Below are 21068 nucleotides of genomic sequence, written 5' to 3' on the forward strand. Positions count from 1 at the left end.
AATCCTGTCTCCGGTTCTGGCCCCTCAGCTCAGGAAGGGCATTGAGATGCTGGAGCGTGTCCAGAGAAGGGCGATGGAGCTGGGGAAGGGGCTGGAGCACAAGTCCTGTGAGGAGCAGCTGAGGGAACTGGGGGGCTCAGCCTGGAGAAAAGGTGGTTCAGGGGGGACCTTTTCACTCTCTACAACTCCCTGACAGGAGGATGTAGCCAGGTGGGTGTCCTCTCCCAGGCAACCAGCAAAAGGAGGAGAGGACATGGCCTCAAGCTGCACCAGGGGAGGTTTAGATTGGACAGTGGAAGGAATTTCTTCACATAAAGGGTGATTCGACATTGGAACGGGCTGCCCAGGGAGGTGGTGGAGTGACCGTCCCTGCAGATGTTTAAGGGAAGTCCGGACGTAGCAGTCAGTGCCATGACCTAGTGGTGATCTGTTATGGGTTAGACTCGATAGGACATTTCCAATCCCATCTATTCTGTGATCCCCAGGCCGCCACGGCCGCCCCACAGCGGGCACCCGCACCTTCCCCTCCGCCCGCCCACAGCCAAGATGGCGCCGGGCAGCGCCGCGGCTGCCAGCACTGAATATGGCGTCTGCGCGCATGCGCGGGAAGGGGCGGGGCCGGTCCGAATTCTGGCGGGTAGTGGCAGCGCGCGCGGCGGCGAGCGGGGGGTGTGAGGGCAGCGGTGAGTGGCGTGTGTGCGGGGAGCGTGAGGGGAGCGGGGAGCGTGAGGGGAGCGGGGAGCCTGAGGGGAGCGGGGAGCGTGAGGGGAGCGGGGAGCCTGAGAGGAGCGAGGAGCGTGAGGGGAGCGGGATGTGTGAGGGGAGCGGGGAGTGGCATGTGTGGGGCGAGCGGGCTGTGTTAGGGGAGCGGGGTGGGTGAGGAAAGTGGGGAGCGGGGTGTATGAGGGGAGCGGGGCACAAGGAGGGATCCCGGGGCATGGAGCCTGGCCCGAGGGTCGGGGAGCCGCGGGGGAGGGAACCTCGGAGGAGGTCGGGGTTCTTCTGGGTGGGGGAAGCGGCCGAGTGGAGACGGGAAGCGTGAGGGAAAAAGCGCGGGGTCCGCGATGGTCGCTGGCCTTCCCTGTTCCTGCGAGTTGTGCAGTGTTGCTGAAAATAAATATTCTGGACCATGAGAAAACTATCAAATGCGGAGTTTATGGGCGAAACAAATGATTCTCCAGCAGGAAGATCTGTAAGCACAGTTGGAGTTTAGGTTTGTGACTCATTTGGTCTCAGTGGATATCTGATCTTTCTTACCCAAGCTTCCCTGGCCCATTCATGTCTGTCCGTGCTGATTGTTTTTCACGGACACTTCTCCATGAAATGGAGAAGCGATGAGAAATGCAGAATGTACACTTTTGAGAATAGCAGCTGTTAAGACTTCAATAACTGGTTAGATGCTAGTGGTAATTATGGTGTACTCAGTGTAATCAGGTGAGGTGGAAATGGTTATTACTATGAGAACGTGGTTGGCATTTCTTAAATTCTGTGTCTGTAATGGGCTTTTTTAATAAAAGCAATGTCTTTACTCATTGCTAAACAATGAGTTTAGCATGGGTCAGACTTTTGAGGCAGAAAATGTATGTGAGGGTTTTAAATTTAGTGGAGTCCTCATCTGCGGCTGTAAACAAAACCAAGCTGGTGGATTGCAATTTGTTCAATAAGGAGCCTGAACACAATATATATTTCTAGACAAGGTATATGTACTTTAACAGTATCACCTTTGTTCTCCCCATAACAGAATATTTTGCCTTGAGGGACTCTTAAAGAAATCTTGGTGAAACTATGGACGGTAAGGGAGAAAATTCCTTTCAGTGGGAAATCTGTCTTCTTATTAGCTTGTTAGTTAATGAATTCAAGTGTTCAGAAAACCTGGTAAGGCTTTTAGCAAAGGAATTTACATTCCACTGAGTTTATTTGCTGAGCCCTTTGAGCTTGCCTCTTGCTTTTCTTCTTGTCATTCCCCTGTGAGGTTGCTCTCTGCCTTCCCTGATTTGGTGTTTTCCTCAGCAGCAAAGGCTAAATCAGTTTCTTGGTTTGCTCAGATTTTAATTTCTGCTCTGTCTGTCCCATTTGTCTCTCTGTACTTCTCTCTTCTCTATTTTTGTCCCTTTGTCTCTATTTCTTTGTTCTCCCTGTTTTTCCATGAACAAACTATATCTGAGGATATGCTCTGTTGTCTGCCTTGCATCTTCTTCTTCCCCTTCCATTGACAAAAGCTACATGGGTGTGTGTCTCTGTTGGCTACACGTTTACAGGTTCCAGGTTTTTCTGTGTAACAGCAGCTGCTGTTCAAGGAATTGCATGAGGAAAAACCAGTGCTGAGTAGCTGGCAAGTTTTCTGCTGACTTGCCAGCCTATGCCACAAGCTGAGGGCATCTGCAACTACATTTCCATCTGGCCTCACAGCCAGAAGCTGCACTACATGCCTTTAGCTAAACCTGAAGTGTACTTTTTTAAAAAAATGCCACTTGCTTCTCTGTTCTAGTTTCAGTTGTCATTAGCTTGTAAATCAAGGTGTCTTGGATTTTTTATTCTTTAGCAGCTTTTCTTTAACTGGCCAGAAATAACTCTGACTCTAATTTTTTCCTTAGCTGATGATGACTTGGATTTGTTGGCTTCCCTCCTGGAAGAAAATGAAGCAACTGAGGAGAGGAATTCTCCTGAGGAGGAAGATGCTCCAGAGGATGAGGGTGGGGAACCAGATGAATACGATGAGCTCTTTGATGCAGAAGATGATGCATCCTACACTGAGGAGGTTGATGCTGAGGACACCACAATTGATGAGCAGAAGGAGAACTTGGCTACACTGTTTGGAGATGTAGATGACCTGCTGCAAGAGGAGGAGACAGAGAAAGCTGTCTCCCCTTCAGCTCCAAGTCAGGCGAAGGAGAAAACCAATGAAGAGCTGCAAGGTTTCTGCAACAGCATCTTTGATCTGTTTTGTTTGATATATTCTGTCTCTAGAGTGCTAATGGGCAGGAGGTATGGCCTGCCTCTTCTTGATGATGGCTGGAGAAGAAATACTGAAAGACCTTGTGAAAATTTCTAAGTTCAGTTTTCAGTGTCCAGTGGCCAAACTCACTAAACTTGTTTTCCCAAAAGAAATACAGAGGACTTAAGTAAGCCAGGGAGAGTAACAGAGCTGTGCTGAGTAGCATAGGGAAGGTTGCCTGTGTACCTTACCTTGTCTGATGAAGAGCAATGTTGCCTCAGTCTTCAGGGCATCAGATATCATCCTGGCACCTTTCACCAGCACACCAGTCCCTTCCCCCTCAGGGCTTATTGACAGGAGGTTCTGCCCTACCCGTGTGGAAGTCATTGTGGAAGCAGAGCTGGCCAGAACTTTCCTGTGTCCAGGCTGTGTATTTGATTATATGAGGAAGTACTTCTTTATGCTAAGGAGTGCAATCATCAGCCATTTAAATTGTCTTATGGTGAATAGGAAAGTTTTATTCAACGTGGGAAGGAACATACCACAATTAAGTAAAGTATTTTTATGAGAGGACCCAGCTCCAGGCTGTATGGAAAAGTTTGCCTTCACTATGAGCTGTGTAGAATCAAGTAAATCTGCATCATGACTCAAGTCTTCATTTTCTAAGTTTTCATGATGCAGTAAAACTGCCAGACTTCCAGGGATCTCATAAGTCCCTGTTTCCAATGGCTTCCTGCTGTCTTCATTATTATCCTTTTTCTTCTCCTTTCTTTCCTAGCTGAGCTGAGAAAATTACAAGAACAGATGAAGACATTACAGGAGCAGTTGCAGAAGACTGCTCTTGGGCAGCAGTCCAGTTCAGGCCCTGAAAAAACCTCTGGTAATGAAACTAATTAAATGAATTTGATTTATTGGCTTACCAGTGTGACTTTATAGGCAGGACTTAAATAATCCTGAAGTGGGCACTAAGTAGCAAGGAGGAATGGTGGTCTGGTGTATTCCCACACAGGTTGTTTCTTACAGCTACAGATTAGATCAGTTTTGATCTCTGCATCATGGATTAATTCTACATTGGACAGCTTTCATAAGTGCTCCAGACTCTTCTGGAGGTGTCCCTTCTTCCTGGCAGATGATGGTACACCCAGTGTATACAGCTGTGTTTGTTGCTATAGTGTGTTGGATGTAGTAATGAAACCTCATGGAAAGATTGCAAAACAGGGGATGTTTCTACTTCCCAAAGCTTTGAGGTTGCAATGACATACAAAGTCTTAAACTGTCATGGGGAAGCGTCTTTGGGGCTTTTTCAGCTGTTGCATTTCAGCTGACAACTTGGCTGAAATGTTTCCATGTGGGACTTTCCATGTAGCTTGGACTTGTTATTCAGGAATTACACAGTTTGGAGCAGTGCTTAGAGTCTGAGTCCAGATCCTGAGGTATCAGTTTTTTTGTTCCCTTGGCCAGGTAAATCTCCCTGTCCACCCTTAAAGGAAAGGAAAGTTCAGAAGCTGCAAGAGTCGCCATGCTTCTCAGCCCAGCTGGGCAATCCTATACCACCAGCCAAGCGAGGAATGCAGAAATCAAACACATCCTCAGCAGGTACCATTCTCAGTCTACCTTTTACTAAACACACTGAGCTTCTGTCAAAAGCTTATAGTTCCCTTCAGTGGTGTGGACACACCCAGGGCAGTGTTATACTACTCAATGTGCCAGGAGTGGTCTGGTGGCAGCGAGCTTATTACATTTAATTATTGTATTCTTTGTAATGGGACCTATGCCTTTTTTCTTCTGCGAAAGAGAACAAGATTCCTCCTCCACGGCAAGTACTCAGCCTGGCGTTCCAGCCCCTCAAGTCTGCCGTAGGAAACACGCCCAGTAAGGTGACCAGAGAGAAGACTTCTCATGTGCCTGCATGCTCCAGTGCAACCACACAGCCAGTGTCTGTGGAAACCTTCTCAGGACTGAGATTAAGGTCAGCAGCCCAGCTCTGAGCCCTGTCTGGGGACAACCCTTCCAGTAAAGGCAAAGAAAACACAATGTATATACCTGGTTTAACCTTGTCAGATTAGTTACTTGTCATCAAGAGATGTGACACAAAACCACAGCACTGGCTGGTTGATCAGTAATCATGTAACATTGACTTTAGGCTTAGTACCATGTTTCTGTTTTCAGCTCTGCTCTTTTGTAATAAAAGCTCAAATTTCATGAGCTCTGCCTTCCCTGGGATATCCTCAGGGGTAGAGCAGGGAAGCAGTGGGCATGTGCAAAGCCCAGCCGAGCTCCAGTTGAGCCAGTTTTTGCTGCACACAGAAGCCTCAGGAGCCACTCACCATCCCTATACTCAGTGTGGCCACAAGAGGACTCTGAATCCTCACAGTGTCCTCACCAGAACCCGAGCTGTATTCTGAGCTCAGTCAGCCATTCCTGGTTAGTCTGAAATGAGCAGAGTTAATGCAGGCGTGGGGCTGAGTTGCAATGCAGCTATTTGGACAAAAAACCAGTGTCATCAGTAGCTTTCTGATATTGGGAGGGTTTTATTTCAAGCGACCTCAGGGTGAAGTAAGGCACAGAGGCGTTTTGTAGCAAGATGCAGTCTCCCCAGGAAAGTGCTGATTGATTTTAATTGTCCATTTGTGCCAATGGATATGTTTGTCTTTTACCTGCTTCCCCTGGATCTAGAAAACCCCGGGTGTCTTCAGCCGAAATGGACAGGAAAATGGCAAACAGGAAGCTCATCCGACTGTCTCAGCTGAAGAACAAACTTGCTACTGAAAATCTGGAGGAAATAGACTGGGTAACATTTGGAGTTATAGTGAAGAAGGTCACTCCTCAGAGTGCAAATAATGTAAGTAACTTCATTTTATCCCTTGCTCAGTTCAGGTGAAACGCTGGTGGTCTTTCCTGAGAAACTTTTTTAGATCTTCAACTTAATCAGCCAACTTCATATAGTTAATGGAAAACTTCTTTATTAAAGATCTTGGCTTGTCTGGTTTCATCCAGCATTGTATGTGTCCTATAGAAAGTAATTGATGAAATAGTTTTGTGTGTTCAGCAGGGTAAAAACCTCTTTATTCAACAAACAAGTGTGCTGCCCAGCTTTGATACCAGAAAGGTTGGTGGTAGCAGAATTATTTGCTGTTTTGGCCTTTAAGAACCCCAGAACTGGAAACATGGATGACTGGAGATACTGTATCTAAACTTTACTGAGATTACAAATTGTGCTTTTCTAAATCATTAAAACCTTGTAAGGGGGTAAGTCAGGATAGTTCTTTAAAAGAAACAGGCAGAGGGGATGCAATCAGTGTGTCTGCTGCAAAGCTGAGAGGAAAGGGATTGTCTGTTCCAGGGCAGGACCTTCAGCATCTGGCGGCTGAATGACCTGCGGGACCTCAGTGCGTGCGTCTCGCTCTTCCTCTTTGGGGAAGTCCACAAGGAGCACTGGAAGACTGACCAAGGCACAGTCATTGGCCTGCTCAATGCCAACCCTATGAAACCTAAAGAAGGCTCAGACGAGGTGAGAGGATTTTTCATTCAGCTGTAGATAAAAACTTTTAGCTGAACCTTTTCATATTTGGCTGAGATTTAGCTTTGTAGCACATCTTCAGATTGAAATTGCAGCAGTCTGCCCAACAGTTTGAATTGCATTCAGGTAGTTGCATGGTGCATATCTGCTCCTTGCCGCCTGGAAGACTGAAATTCAAGAAGTCCTATGAAGCATTTAAACCCAAAGTTTATTCCTGTTTTTAATCTGCTCTCAGTAGCAGTTGGCTCTTCCACAAATATAGGGAATGTATTTTCATTTCAGTTTATTCAACTACTTCAGTGCACCACCTATTTCAGCCTAGAGGTCTCTCAAAGCTGAAATAAGTGGATAAGCACATTTCTCTCTTCTAATTCGAGCATGAGATATGATTACAAAATGTTTCTGGTTCAAAAATCACGACAGAGAAGCAGCAATATTTGATTTATTGAACAAACGTGTTATGTAAATATATGTTGCTTGATACATAGTAGTTCATCTGTTTAATTGATTATTTTTAAATGCAGAACATGCAGAACATTTAAGATGGCTTCATTTTGCTAATAAATTAATATATTTTTAATTGCACTGGAATGGAACCTGTTTCCAGTTACTTCTATCAAGGGGAATTTCAGTCTAGTAGCTGATCATGTAGTGTTCTGCATTTTAAATTCTCCAAATAGAAAAATTAAGGATCTCATTAATTGTTTTTAAGCTATATAATTGCTTAAATTAGCATGAATAGGCAGTAGATAGTCCCGTTGGTGAGCAGGAAGACACACTAGATTTAATAGGAGGTCTGCATTTAGCTGTCAAGAATAGCTCTTTGTTGCTAAAATGTTCACATTTATTGCTACATTAAAACTGACTTCTGAAATTATCCCTTGGCTACAGTCACAGTCCCTGGTGCATTTGGTTGTGTGAAGCACTCTTCTTGCACAGGACTGAGTTTTGAGTGGACCAAGACATTTGGAGAAGGACAGAGAGCCCTGGTACAGCTCTTCCTCCCATGCCCTGCTGGATGTGGGGGTCATGATGGTATCAGAGCCAAGCAGCTGTACAGGATCATTTACAGCACAATTTGAACTGTCTTACATGTTTTTTGGTTTCCTGAGGCTCTGAGCATAGAACTAAAATGTCTTTCATCTGTTTGTGAGAGAAGTAAATTCACTTTTTTCTTTTTGACTGAGCCGTTTCTCAATTTGAATAGGACATACAGCTTTCTTAAGCTAGGCCTGCATTTTAAGACTAGGTTGTTACTACCAGAGTACTGATCCAGATCAGAGACAAAACAGTGACATCTAGAAAGAGGATGTTCTGATTTCTGTCTAGGTGTGTTTGTCCATTGATCATCCCCAGAAGATCCTCCTCATGGGAGAAGCTCTGGATATGGGCACCTGCAAAGCCAGAAAGAAGAATGGTGATCCTTGTGCACAGATTGTGAACTTGGTCTGTATCTCAGTAGTCAGGGCATTCCTAAGCTGTCGGTGAAAATCTGGCTGCTGATTTTGTACTGATACTCTAACTTATTTACTTGTTTCTGGATCTTGACTTCCAACTAACTAAACTTTTAGCTTTGTTTTTCATTGCTTGAGTGTGGGCATATTTTTGCTCAGTTGATCAAATGCTGGAGTACCACAATAGAGGTGTTACTTCATTTTAGCCATACAAGGATGCATGTGGGTGAGAGGAATGAAGGAAATTGTAATTGCTGATGTTCTGTAACAGGCCTCTCCTGCTTCTTTTCAGAATGACTGTGAATATTGCCAGTATCACGTACAATCCCAGTACAAGAAGCTGAGCTCGAAGAGGGCAGATCTGCAGTCCACCTTTTCCGGTGGCCGCATTCCCAAAAAAGTTGGTCGGAAAAATCCCACTTTGAAGGAGAGGTTGTGTCAGGATGGGTTTTACTATGGAGGAGTTTCTTCAGCAGCATATGCAGCCTCAGTGTAAGACAAAGGATTTATTTCCCTTGCTTTTGAACAGAATTTCCCTTATATGTACAAGGGAGCCTGAAGCTGTATCTAAGGGAGTCTGTTCATTTAAAGAACATCTTTGCCTTAATTACATTCACCAAATAGGAATAAAGCCCCACATTTGGTATAATCCAACCAGCCATGTGGTAACAGAGCTGCTGTTTGACAGGAAAATTTTGAGTTGGTACTAAGATGTGGTAAGGGTTGTTTTTACCTCTACATTAATACTGTGGTGTAAAGCCAGGCAGCTTTGTGTTTCAGTAGATTTATGGACTTTGAGATCATGAGATCCCAAGCATTTGAGTCTCCGAGATTGTTACTGTACTTTCTTATGGCTTACTGCATTAAATCCCAGAGTCAGTGTTTTCTGTATTTCCTCATGTCTTCCGTGGCTGAAATAATACAGTGTCACTCTGGGTTAATAAGGAAACAAGACTGACCCAGATCCTTTACCCAAATAAAGGATTTGATCCTTTATCCAAATCCCATGAAAACAGTTGTGGAAAGATGAGTCACAGCCGGATCCAGCTCTGTGCTTGGCCACAGCTTTTATTCCCTTAGCACTGCCCTCTGATACCTGGTGTGACTCCACAGTAATGGAGCAATTCCAACCTTCTTTCCATCCCTGGAATGACCTGTGGGCAAAGCAAAGCTTTGATCTATGTTTCGTTTTCCTCCTTTAGATCTATGTTTTAGTTTTTTAGTAATGCATAGGAAATACATACCTCAACAAAAGGAGAAATGGGAGATCCTAAACATTATGCTGGAATTTGGATTTAGAACCACATCCTTCCAAAAAACACAGATGGCCCTTGGGGTGGCTGGAGTTTTGTTTTAGCACTGGGCTAGTATTCAGGCTTCTGTCCTTGCTCTAAGCATGGGAAAATTCTGATGTTCTGGATTTGTTTCCTCTTTCTAGTGCTGCATCTGCTGTGCCGAAAAGGAAGATTCAAACCACTCTCTCCAACCTGGTCGTGAGAGGATCTGATGCAATTGTCCAGGAAACCAGGCAGAAAATTGGTACCCAATTACCCAAGTGGTCTCTTCACTCTTTAGATGTTTCCAGCTCGATGTGTAGATGTGTCCAAGGCCCTTCTAGTCACTGAAGGAACCTGGCAGTCACTTTGCTGCAGAAGGGGTCATTTGCAGGCAGCTTCCTCAATTGGTCAAAATTCCACTTCCCTCTTGAGATCACAGTTTCAAGGCAAATGTAACTAAGCAACTGTGTGGCTCCGTGCATCTTTTTTTTTCATCAGTGCCCCCAAATTAACTCTCCTGTTCTGTCTTTGGACAGTGACAGAAGATCTTTGCCAGATTAATGGGAATTGGAAGTTTTAAGAGCTTTGAACCAGAGAATTTATTTTATTTGATTAAAATAAATTACTTCTGTCAACCTTGAAAGCTTCGAAGGCATACTAAGTATTAATCAGTCAGGTCTGCAATGCAGGGGACCTCCTGAGAACCCACCTTGTTTCTAGTGCTTTTCTTTTGTGTCAAAGCATGTTCCTTTCTTAGCCCCTGAGATGTCACCAGTCTTCTCTGCCTCTGTTTTGTTTCTATAAAGCACTTAATATTACACTCTTTATGCTCCTTGGAGAGCAGGTGACAGATTATTCAAACTGTGTTCTAGATGCCACTGAGTCTTATTTACATCTTTCAGTTCCATCAGTTGCCTCCATTTCAGACAACATGGTGTATGTCCACAGCAGCTTTTAGCCGCTCTTAATTCTCCAGGGATAAAGTGTGGAGGCTTCAGGACTGTCAAGCATCCTAAAAATGGGAATGGTGGGAGTAACACAGCCAGCCAAGGCTGATGAGGAACTGAGTGACTGAGTTGATGAAGGGATAGAAATGTCTGTGACAAATGACAAGACCTTGGGCAACCAAATATAATGTAAAGGTTGGTCTTGCTTTGAGAAGTCGTGACCTTCAAAGGCTTCTTCCAACCTAGACTATTTTACATCTGGAAAGCCAGGTCTGCTTCCCTTCCTCACTTCAAATCTATTGTATTTCTGCCTCTTCCACTCAGGTGCAGCAAAGAGACCCATGCAGTGTTCTGAAGAATTCAGGGAACTGCTGGCACAGCCAACTTTTGGAGCACGAAATCTCTGCAAACACTGGACCAAAACAGGTATTGTCCTTTTGCCTGAAGAAAGACTCTAAAATCACTCTACCTCCTTCTGAGCAAAGTGGCTTTTTATTTCGATTTATTCTTTTTTCCAGATGCTGAAAAGAAGCAAGGGGCAAATTTCCAGTCTATCTCTGCTTCAGCACTGCTCAAGCAACAGAAACAGAAATTGCTGGAGGCCAGAAAAAAGCGATCTGAAGAGATTCAGAGGCGGTAAGACACACTGGCTTTCACAGGAAGAGTTCTGTTATTGTAGCTCTAAGGATAGCTGTGTTTTCACTTCTTACTTCTCAGCTTTGTGTGATGCCTGTCTCTGATTTTAGCTTTGAAAACAACTGGTCATTCACTCCTTCTGGTGACTTCTTCAAGTCACTCTTGATTTCAGTGACCCAGTGAGTCCTTTACCAATCTTGTTTTCTTCTTCTGAATGCCAAAATTTCTGTTTCCTTTAGCAATTAAAGGCCAAATAGTAAAAAATCATAGTCTGCATCCTCTCCTATCTGTTTCTTAAACCTTTCTATCTCTGACTTGTGTCCCTAATTGAATTAATTATTCTTGTCTTACAAGGTTTCTCCAGAATACAGGTAAAGCCAGCACTCCTGCTCTGCCATCCTCCTCCAGACAGACCTCCCTCCATTCCCCAGTGCCGGGGGCAGAGTTTCCCAAAGCTGCAAAAATGCCAACTCCTCAAAGGCCCAGGCTAGGTACAGGCTTTTCAGAAGGAGAAGATATCCTCTTCTTTGACAAGTCCCCACCTCCAAGGCCAAAGCTAGACAGCTTGGCAGAAGCCAAAAAGGTACCAGCTCTTTGGATCTTTTAAGTATTAGAGAGGTTAAGGGAAATTTGGTTTGTGGTAGAAGAGGAGTCTTTGGTCAGATATGGCCCAGCTCAGTTCTGGTGTTAGTGGAGTTTATCATTTGTGGGATCACACTGGCCTATATTCCAGCACACAGGATACCTGTGGTTCCTGATAGCTGTTAGTGCCAAAGTCCACGCTGCCATCTTGCCTGCAGTCAGTCTCTTAAGGCAAGGGATTTGTGCTGAAAATCCCTGGAGGGCTAAACTTTGGCACTGCTAGTGCAGTTTATTGCAGGTGTTTTCTGTTTGACAGGCAGGTAAGCAACGGGTTCAGCTGTGTTGTGTCATGAGTCTGGAAAATTTTGTTTTCTAGCCAAAACAGCCTGCGTCTTTTTTTGGCAAAAATATGTTCATTTGTTTGTCAAAGAAACTTTTCTCTTCCACTTAGAATGAGGAAGTCTTAGCATTCTGGGAGTATGAGAAGAAATAGTTGTAAGAAATTTCCTATTAATTCCAAATTATTATCGGTTTATATGGAAATCTCAGTGATTTGATTTCTCTGAAAAACTTACTGATTTGTGAAGCAGGTGAAGCTCAGCTGCAGAGACACCGGGCCTGGTGACACCCGTGGAGAAGTGACTTTATAGTTTGGGAAGTCACGAGGGGCTGGGTGTCTGTCAGAGCTGGCAATTTTGTTGGGCCTCTCTCCAGCCAGCTCCATGCTCAGGCCAGTGGGTGTTCTCTTGCAGTTGACAGCTTTCCTCTGCTACTTCTGGAAGTAGCCAGACAGGTCACCAACACTTCCCTGCCCTGTCCTGTTTTCCAGCTGGCTGCAATACAACGACTACGGGCAAAAGGCCAGATTCTTCCTAAAACAGACCCAAACAGCGTCAAGAGGAAACGGACTGATGCTGAGGATGTCCTGGAAATTGTTGAAAGAGTTGAGAAAAACGTTGCTCAGCCACAAGGTGCAGAAGCAGACAATGGTATGTACTGTTAGCTTCTAGAACAGAAAAAAATGTGCTTCTGTCCTACTGACAGAGCAGTAGTTGCTCTGGGTTAAGGACATAATTGCTGTGCTAAAAAGATGCCAATTTAGGTCTGTTTGGAACTTCAAGGGTTTATTGGAAAGACTAAAAAAATCTCTAACCCTGTGGAGAAAGTGTGAAATATAATCTCTGATAGCTCCCTGTGCTCATCTCTGTTCCCTTTCTTCTGGCACTTGAACATCTGCAGTGCAAGGCTGACTTCACCAAGGGAAACCAAGAACTGGTCTCACCTGGGAAGGTGTCTGAATTTTTTGTGGGAACTTGAGTTTGCCTGCTGGTGATTTACTGTGTGATCTTGGATGAATTGTTTAATTCCCTTTAAAGTTTCTTCATCAGTCAGAGAGGGAACACTGCTTGCACTCCTGGGAGTAATGTGAAAATTCCTAGTACAGTGTTATAGAGAAGATGCAATGCTATTTTAAAAAAATACTTTTATTTTTTCTGAAGCCATATTTGAACTTGTTTTCATGTTCCCAAGCTATGAAAGGCTGCTGTTTGACCTGAACATCTGCTTGAGAGACCTGAGATTTCCAAAATCACCTGCAGAGAGCAAGTTTAGCCATCACAGCCTTGTTTTGTAGGACTGACCCTTTTTGTCTCCCTAGAAATGGATGAACTGGAACCTGCCCAAAAGAAACGGCGTGAGCAGCTGGCCTATCTGGAGTCAGAAGAGTTCCAGAAAATCCTGAAGGCCAAGTCCAAGCACACAGATGTCCTAAAAGAGGTATGGCCTCAATCCAGATGTGACTGAGGGCTTAGAACTGGGAGCTGACTGGACTCTTCATGATGTCAGCAAGAAGCAGGCACCCAAACATCTCATAGGCTCCAGATTGTCCTGAGGAGCAGGGCTGGGTGTCTCTGGACACACAGGGTACAGTACCTGCAAGTCAGCACTGTTGCCATAGCCAGGTTATGGTTATGTTGCCAGCTGACATCAGTTTTTTTGTTGTTTGGAAGAATCAGTGAAGTTTCCTATTGGTGGATAATCAAAGAAATCCCCCTGCCTTAAAATCAAATGAGCCACATGCCTATTTCGTCCCTCATTACTTGACATCTTGGCCACATAAAGCCAACTGCCACCTTCATCTGTGGCTCATGTCAGCTGTGAAATGCCATCAGGTGCCCTGAAAGTTGAGAGGTTGGGTTTGTCACACTGGGGTCTCTGCTGAGCACTTTCCCAGGGTTACAACACCTCCAATGGCACAGGGCTCTTTTCTTGGACATTTATTGGCATGAAGTCATAGTTGTTTTAAGGTCTTCTGGGGACTAATATTTTGGCTAAGAACCCATTCCATTAATTACATCTGCCTACCTGACTTCTCTCTGCACTGTCCTGGGTATGTGCTTATTTCAGTACTTCCTGCTGTTGTTAAACCTTCCCACTTGTGCAGACCTGGCTCGTTTCAGTGCTGGTGAACTACAGCATGTGTACAATAATGGATCGTTTGGAGCAAAAGAGATAATGTGTTTCTCTTCTCCCAGACTGCAGTCTGCTTCAAGCAGGCCCGGTAATAATTTGCCTTAAGGCCATTTATGGAGTGACTTCTTCCCTCTTTGTGTCCTCACAACCCATTTTGTGTGCCTCACAGGCAGAGGCTGAACTGCAGGAGCAATACTTTCAGCCACTGGTGAAAAAGGAAGAGCTGGAAGAGAAGATGAGGAACATTAAAGCAGTGAAATGCCGAGTTGTGACCTGTAAAACGGTGAGTGAAGGGGAGCCAGGGTACTAGCAGGGGAGTGGAACATGGATTCTACAAAATGGTGCTAGACTATCCTGCAGACTCCCAGCTGTCACTCTGTTGGCTGTGCTCCAGTGCAGGGTTTGATGTTTTGTTCCTTAAGCCTGTTGCTGAGAGCAGCCTGTGCATGGAGTGACTGAGGCATGGCAAGGCTTTGTGCTGGGCTCAACATCTCGGTTCAGTGCTTATGCCAGTGGTTCCATGGCTATTGCTGTCCTGAATTTCTCTGTTTCCTCCATGAAGTGCTTTGTACCAGGACCCTCAGTTCCCCAAATTTCATGAAAAAAACAACCAAAGTCCTTGAAAACACTAACACTGGACAGGAATCATCTATCAGCATTTCCAGGGACTTTGCCATCAGGAAGAGGAGTGGAGCTTTATGACTGTCCCAAATGTACTGAGAGGAAGAGAAGCATTACCTGCCACTTCCAAAGTGTCAGCCCCTGCTGAACTTTCCCTCTTGCTGACTTCCCTGCCTGTTTTGGGACTGCTCAGAGGGACATTGGTGCCCCATGAAATGCTGGGAGCAGGACCACAGGGTGGTGGCAATGGGAGGATAGCATTAAAAGGAGCAGTGACAAAGCCTAGGGCCATGATCCAACTGCTGGTCTCCTCAGGATGGGAGAGGACAAGGATGCTTTCCTCTGAACATTCAGCTGTTGCCAGCCCTCAGAACAGGTCTCATATGCTCTCTCTCTCCTCCCTGACAGTGTAATTACACCTATTTCAAGCCTCTGGAGACGTGTGTGCAGGATAACCACGACTACCTCTGGCATGATGCCATCAAGAAATTTTTCAAATGTCCTTGTGGAAGCAGAGCTATTTCCCTTGACAGGCTTCCAAAAAAGCCCTGCAGGTAAGAAATGAGCCTCATGAAATAGTGACTGGGACTTAGGTACTGTCCCTTCACAAGTAACTTGTTGTGAGTCACATAACTGTGTGCTAAAAGGGGAATGTTGGCCCTTGTGCCAAGGAGCATGGACTGGGTGTGGGGCTACTTTAGGATCCCCTCGTACTGTGTAGCAAACACAGCACAGTGGTCCTCACATGCCATCTTCATCTTTCAGTAACTGTGGCCTCTTCAAGTGGGAGCGAGATGGGATGCTAAAGGTAAGTGTGCGCCAGCAGTTCTGAGCACCTCAGCACTCCAGCTGCTTCCTGTGGTACTTTTGTCCCCTTCTTTGGTTCTGTGCCTTACGAGCTCCCAGCAAAGCCAAGCAGCTCTGCATTTTGTCAGGTACACACAGGGGCCTGCAGGCTGTGTTATATATGGACTTCCACTTTTTGCCTTCTGTCCTCAAAGCTTTGTTTTATTTAACCATGGAGAAATGGCTTTTGAACAAAGTTGTAAGAATTCAGAATGTCAAGGTCCCTAGAGGGTCTGTCAATGTTCAGTCAGGTAATTTAGCCCTACCACAGTTTCTGCCAGAGAAGTGTTTGGGAGACACCTACCACATGTTTAACTTCCTTTCTCCATGGTTCATGTTTCTAGGAGAAAAAAGGTCCGAAGATTGGTGGAGAAACACTTTTACCAAGAGGAGAAGAACAACCAAAATTTCTCAATAGTCTTAAGTGACCTGGAGTTGATTCTTTTCACAACTTATGGATGGATTTTCGTGTCTGAAACACACATTTATACTGGACTGCCAAGAGGATTCAGGTTTTAATGATGAATCAGTAGGGGAGTCAGTTTTTGATGAAAAGATCATCTGCCAAGTGTCCACCAGGCCCCTGCATGGATATTGAACTTCAATCTTTTTATAATTGCCTGCATAAGACTGCACGTGAAATGCACATTCATGCTTGTTCTTTCCAGCTAACAGCACAAGAGTGACCTCACTATTAGGTGACAAATCATCATGAATGGGAATGACTGTAGATTCCATAAGCACTTATGAAATTAATACTCTGATGTGTTCATGTCAACCTGTCTTCAGCTCCTGGACAACAAGGAGTGTGAGAGGGTTGTAGGCACGGAGCATTCTCCATTGGCTTCAAAATTACTCACTGTGAACCCTTAGGAATAGATGTCCTGAGTTTTTCCCTGGCTTACCTGTTATAAAGCCCTTCCATGGCTTTGGCCCTGCAAGCCAGCAGTGTTTATATGCTGGAAACTCAGAACTCCCTGTCCCGCAGCACCATCCACACTACAGTGCTCTTGTGGCTACAGCCCTGTAGCTCCCACTTTGAAAAACATTTCAATGAATCTGGCACCATTTTGTGAATTGTTTTAAAGAGCTGAATGATTATATTTAAAAGCTTTTACCCTTTTTCTGGTATCCTAAATAGCTACTGTTCCTGTCTCAGACCAAGCAGGATGAAATCTCCCTCCAGGAGGTGGCTCTTGAGAAACGCTGTCTCCATACAGGCATTTTTCTGACAGCACATCGGTGTAGGGATGCCTGGGGCATTTATTTAACCAGGTTTTCCTGGACTGAGCTTTTTCCTGCCCCTAGCTCATGCCCAGTTGGATCACAGGATTTTATTTTTTTTTGAGTGCCTAAACCTCCTCTAACCTTAGTGATTCGATCAAAGTGCCACTAAACATCTCGTGTCCCAGCGGTCTTGTCGATGCCTCTTGTTTTCTTGCACAGAGGCTGGAAGAGAAATAAGTTACTTCATTTGAAGCAACTGGACAGATTCACCTCAGCATTCGGCAGCCCTCATCTCTTACTGGTGCTTTTATTGGTGCAACTTGGTCTATAGAATTCATTTCAGTCTCCTGTTGGTACCATTTGCTGAGTGGGGTGTCACTGCTACGTGACAAAATCAGTAACTGACATTGCTTGGCAACGTCTCCTGTGGATTCCTCATTCAGAATAAATAGAGTACAGAATAAAACACTCCCTGGGTCTGCATAGTATTTCTCTGAGGAAGAGGATGAGTTGCTTCCTCAACATCTTTGTTTGCCCATAAGCTCAGTGCTGAATCACAAAAGGAAACTTAACAGGAGTTTCTCACCTGGAGTCCACAACCCCACCATGAAATTCCACGTTGCTAGCAGCCTTCAGCCAGCATGTTGAAAGATTCACACTTCCAGTTCCTCTCTCTTGGGCCCAAGGAAAGGAGTTTCTGCAGAAATTAAAATGTCAAAGGAGGGTTAATGTTTATTTTCATAAATGCCTCCAGGACTGGGATATGTAACACATGTATCTCTGTGGGATTGAAAGCAATGCTTGTTTGCAAAAACAGGGTGAAGACACCAAACCAGTTGCTTTGCTTAAGCTCTAGCAGTAAACAAGGAGTGGGGGGAATGGATGTATTGGAATTTATGTGCCTCACTATTTTGAGATGCTTTTCTTGTGCCAGAGATGGCACTACTACCCTGCTTCCTGAATACTCAGCTCTAGCAACAGGGAAGCTGGGATCAGTCAGGATGGTTCACAACAAGGAGATGAGGAGATAATGGCAGGTGCTTTGCCCAAAGCTGTCTCCAAAGTGGGTTTGGCCCAAACATCCTGCAGGACCAGCAGTTACTGGATTTTTGGGTGACTCAGCTCCAGCACCCCAATGTTTGCCTCAGACCCAGCACCTGCCTTTTCAGGGTTCACTTTGGTTATTCAGCCATACCAGCCACAACAGAATTGCTGAACCACAGAAATAGTCCAGTGCAGCCTTTAAAAGCTGGTTTTGCTACAATTTAATCTTTATTTCAAAAACAAAATAAAATCCATGTTGTCCATCAGCTGTACCAATAGCTTCCCATGTAAGCTCATACTGAAACTGATTCACTGGTTGGTTTTGTGCAGAAAAAGGATGTTAAAAAGCTTAAACACATAATCAGACATGGAATTTTATATTAATATGATTGTACCAACTATATTAATAGTAACCTTACAGTAACAGAATATCAGTCCAAAAACATATCAAGAGAGTGACTAGAAAAAATAAGTAATGCACAGCTCATTATAATCTTTGATAACCTAAACTAGGAGCGACAAGTTTGATTTTGTAGGTCAGGTTTTCTTCGAAGTCCGTCAGCTGTTCTGCCTTGCTGCACCTATTTTGTATTAGCATAAAATACTTTTGTGAGGCAGCATTTGGGGCAAATTCCTTACACAGGGGGCCAAAAGCACCTGAACCTGGCTCCTCAGAAGCTGATGCTCAGGCAGAGATTTCTCATCCTGGTCATTAGAGGTCATTTAAAAGATATTGATTCTTTTTCCTTGCACTGCCTTTGCTCACTTCTTCCAAACCACCTGCATTTAAAAAACCCCCACAAAATAACAGCAACAACAAAGCTAGAAAACAACACCTTTGAATGCAGTGTTTCCTGCTTGTTCCTGGTATGAGTGGATCTGTTTGGCCATAAAAATACCTACTAACTTACTGTCTCTTCAAAGTCTCAAACAAATGTACAGACAACACTAAATAAATTAAAAGCTACAAGCTCCAATGCACAAAACCCTGCTTGGTGTAACCCAAAAGGCTCGTTGGATTGATGTGGTGAGCAGAGAAGGCACTCAGATGGGTGTTTTAAAAACTACATCCTGTTCTTGCAAATCCAGTTATAGAAGGATTGAATAACAGCCTCTCCTATCTAAATACCTGCTGGCACAAGCTCGTCCTCCCTGGGCTGATTTGCACTGGAAAGATAGCAAAGAACGTGGATGAAATCAATTTTGACAGCCCAGAGGTGGGAATGGTGATGAGTAGAGCTGGAGGAGGAATTTGCAGAGCTCCTGGGCTGATTTCCAGGGATGGGAAGGGGCTGTCTGTGGACCAAGGGTGCTTCTCCAGCACAGGCAGGCAGGCAGCAAAAAGCCTAATCAGCAGAAAAACCAAAATTATTTGTGAGTTACAAGATAAGGTAGTGATTTAAGATTAGTACAAGGTCTGGAGCAGAAGCTGCTTTATATTTTGCATGTCCAAATTCAATTACTTCTTTCTCCAGCTGCTCTTGGATCATGTTCTTAACATCACTGTAGTAGTAGCACTCTAAGCTGGTGAGGTGCCAGCTGTGAGGACACTGAGCATCACTCACTGCCACTTTGATTACAAATGACTGCTGGAAAAGGATCTCCCACAGCCCAGATCGGCTTATAGAGCCAAATCTACTTTGAAAAAACTATAATATAGTTAAATAAACTTCCTTCCCCCCCCCCCCCCCCCCCCCCATTTCTCTTACATGAAGTAAGATTTTGATCTACAGCACTAGAAGCCAAAGGCAGGATTCAAAATCCTTCCGTTGGCACCTACCCAGTGTCTTCACATCAAAGCACTGAGCGTGCAACTGCTGTCAGCAAGGTCAGGAGTCAGACAAAATCTGACATTTCTGAACTGCTAGACTGGAAAATGGCACATAAATTCTAAGCAAAAGATCTCTCTGTTTATTGTCTTTTACCAAGCTCCAGGAAGCCTTTGTTATCAACACACGTGAAATAGTCAAGGCAAAAGAAAAAAAAAAAAAAAAAGTGTCTGAAACACTGGGGGCTCCATGCAACTGCAGATGGCCAAATAAGCAGCTGGATGTCTAATTTTTACATGCTCCTTGTTGAAACTTGGATGCTGCTATTAAAAAAAAATAGTCCAAGGAGGGCTAACGTGGCTAACCTAAACTGCAGGAACATGAAGTTAGCTGGAAAGAAAGTTTTAGTTGTAACATGCTGTTACATCAATTTAGGAGCACACACATACCTCCAACACATGAACCTGAACATCTACAGCAAACCAAATTAGAAGAAACATCCCACCAAGCCAGGGCTAAACTAAAACACAGTTGCCAAAATAACTTTAAATATTTTATTTTTGATTTGATTCAATTCAAGGAACTTTTCTAATAAGGTGAGTGCTGCTTTACTAAAATACACAGCAACTCAAGCATTTCAACAGCTTCTGCATTTTCCTGTCTCTTGAAGCTCTGCCTAACGCATCGGCAAGTTTATTTCTCAAAGGTATTATTGCTACAGAGGAGGCATCCAGCAACACCACACATCCATTCTGGGAGAATCCAGCTTCATCCAGCTGTGTTCTGCCCAGCAGAACAAGCACAGCCTGCCCCAGAGGGCAGTCACCAAACAAGGTGTAGGAAAGAATGAGGACACAAGTTTCATCAGGTCAGACAACTGCTGAGTTTAGATGACCTCAGTGGTCATTGATGGGTTTGTTCTTCTGAAAGAGGCAATTTAAAGCCAAAATCCATAGGCAGAGGTGCGTAATTTTTTACAAATGAAGCTAAACTTCTTCCTTTTCGTCTCTTTCCTAGCTATAGTAAGAGAAATTCAGTCTTGAAACTGGGAATGTTGACACCTGTAGCTCTTCTCTGTGGTCACAGCTCCCTCTGCAGTCAGCCCAGCTCCACCAGCGACGCCAGCCAGAGAATTCTCTCCATGAATCCTGTGCTGTGAACCACACAGAATACACAAAGTTCTCATGAAAATCCCATGGAAAGGACTCAGCAAACTCAGCAGAGGGATCTCCAACTCACTGGAAGTCATTCAGCTGGGCCCATGCTCCCCACAGGAGCTGATCAGTGCCAGGGTTATAGAGGGCATGGGGAACCAGGACACCCAAAATCACCCCCCGAGCTGGGCTGGGGGTCTGTCCTAAGTGAATCCGCATCAGACTTCTTGGTGTTGTGGTCAAACCAGAGGCTGCTGAGAGGATATGTCTGTCTGCAGGTGGGAACCACAGCCCAGACACCTCACTCCAGCACCAAGGGTGTAGGACCAATTATTAAATAATTGTGCTCAAACCTCACCTTTAAAAAACAAACATGAAAACCTAGAGGTGCTGTACAAAGATGAAGAATCAAGGCAGAAGGCGCCACAAGATCCCATCACTGCAGCCTTTGGTGCTGTTTTGGCACCTTTTTTGGGTGGACTGGGGGGAGTGGAACAAGCTGAGGGTTGATGCTTTACACTGGGGTGTTCAATGACACCCCCAGTGTTTCTGAGCAGCAGCAATGACACAACACAGCCCTCGAG

The 21068-nt window shown here is 44.6% G+C and overlaps 1 protein-coding gene across 2 annotated transcripts; it reads left to right on the forward strand.

Annotated features, from left to right (window-relative positions):
- The first annotated feature begins 623 nt into the window (after positions 1 to 623).
- On the forward strand, positions 624 to 16986 carry MCM10 (minichromosome maintenance 10 replication initiation factor). 2 transcript variants are annotated; one of them, XM_066182730.1, is made up of 20 exons: positions 624 to 683; positions 1742 to 1792; positions 2595 to 2915; positions 3714 to 3815; positions 4397 to 4531; positions 4730 to 4904; positions 5612 to 5777; positions 6279 to 6446; positions 7785 to 7901; positions 8202 to 8401; positions 9348 to 9448; positions 10458 to 10559; positions 10652 to 10769; positions 11124 to 11352; positions 12181 to 12340; positions 13009 to 13127; positions 13993 to 14106; positions 14853 to 14998; positions 15210 to 15252; positions 15635 to 16986. In XM_066182730.1, exons 2-20 carry the CDS (start codon positions 1786 to 1788, stop codon positions 15716 to 15718), a joined length of 2607 nt encoding a protein of 868 aa, XP_066038827.1. In that variant the 5' UTR covers positions 624 to 683; positions 1742 to 1785; the 3' UTR covers positions 15719 to 16986. The 2 variants fall into 2 exon arrangements, with proteins under 2 accessions (XP_066038827.1, XP_066038826.1); XM_066182729.1 differs by lacking the exon at positions 624 to 683 and adding an exon at positions 1030 to 1213.
- The last annotated feature ends 4082 nt before the right edge of the window (positions 16987 to 21068 follow it).

The sequence above is a fragment of the Chamaea fasciata genome, unplaced genomic scaffold, assembly GCF_029207755.1.
Source record: "Chamaea fasciata isolate MVZ Bird 193981 ecotype frontalis unplaced genomic scaffold, bChaFas1.0.hap1 SCAF_5, whole genome shotgun sequence".
In the NCBI taxonomy this organism is placed as follows: domain Eukaryota; kingdom Metazoa; phylum Chordata; class Aves; order Passeriformes; family Sylviidae; genus Chamaea; species Chamaea fasciata.

What these genes read in the sequence shown, in the direction of transcription:
- MCM10 (XM_066182730.1), top strand. An exon ending in ATCAAACACATCCTCAGCAG is followed by an intron (nt 4,532 to 4,729) that starts GTACCATTCTCA and finishes CTTCTGCGAAAG; the next exon opens with AGAACAAGATTCCTCCTCCA. An exon ending in CTAAAGAAGGCTCAGACGAG is followed by an intron (nt 6,447 to 7,784) that starts GTGAGAGGATTT and finishes ATTTCTGTCTAG; the next exon opens with GTGTGTTTGTCCATTGATCA.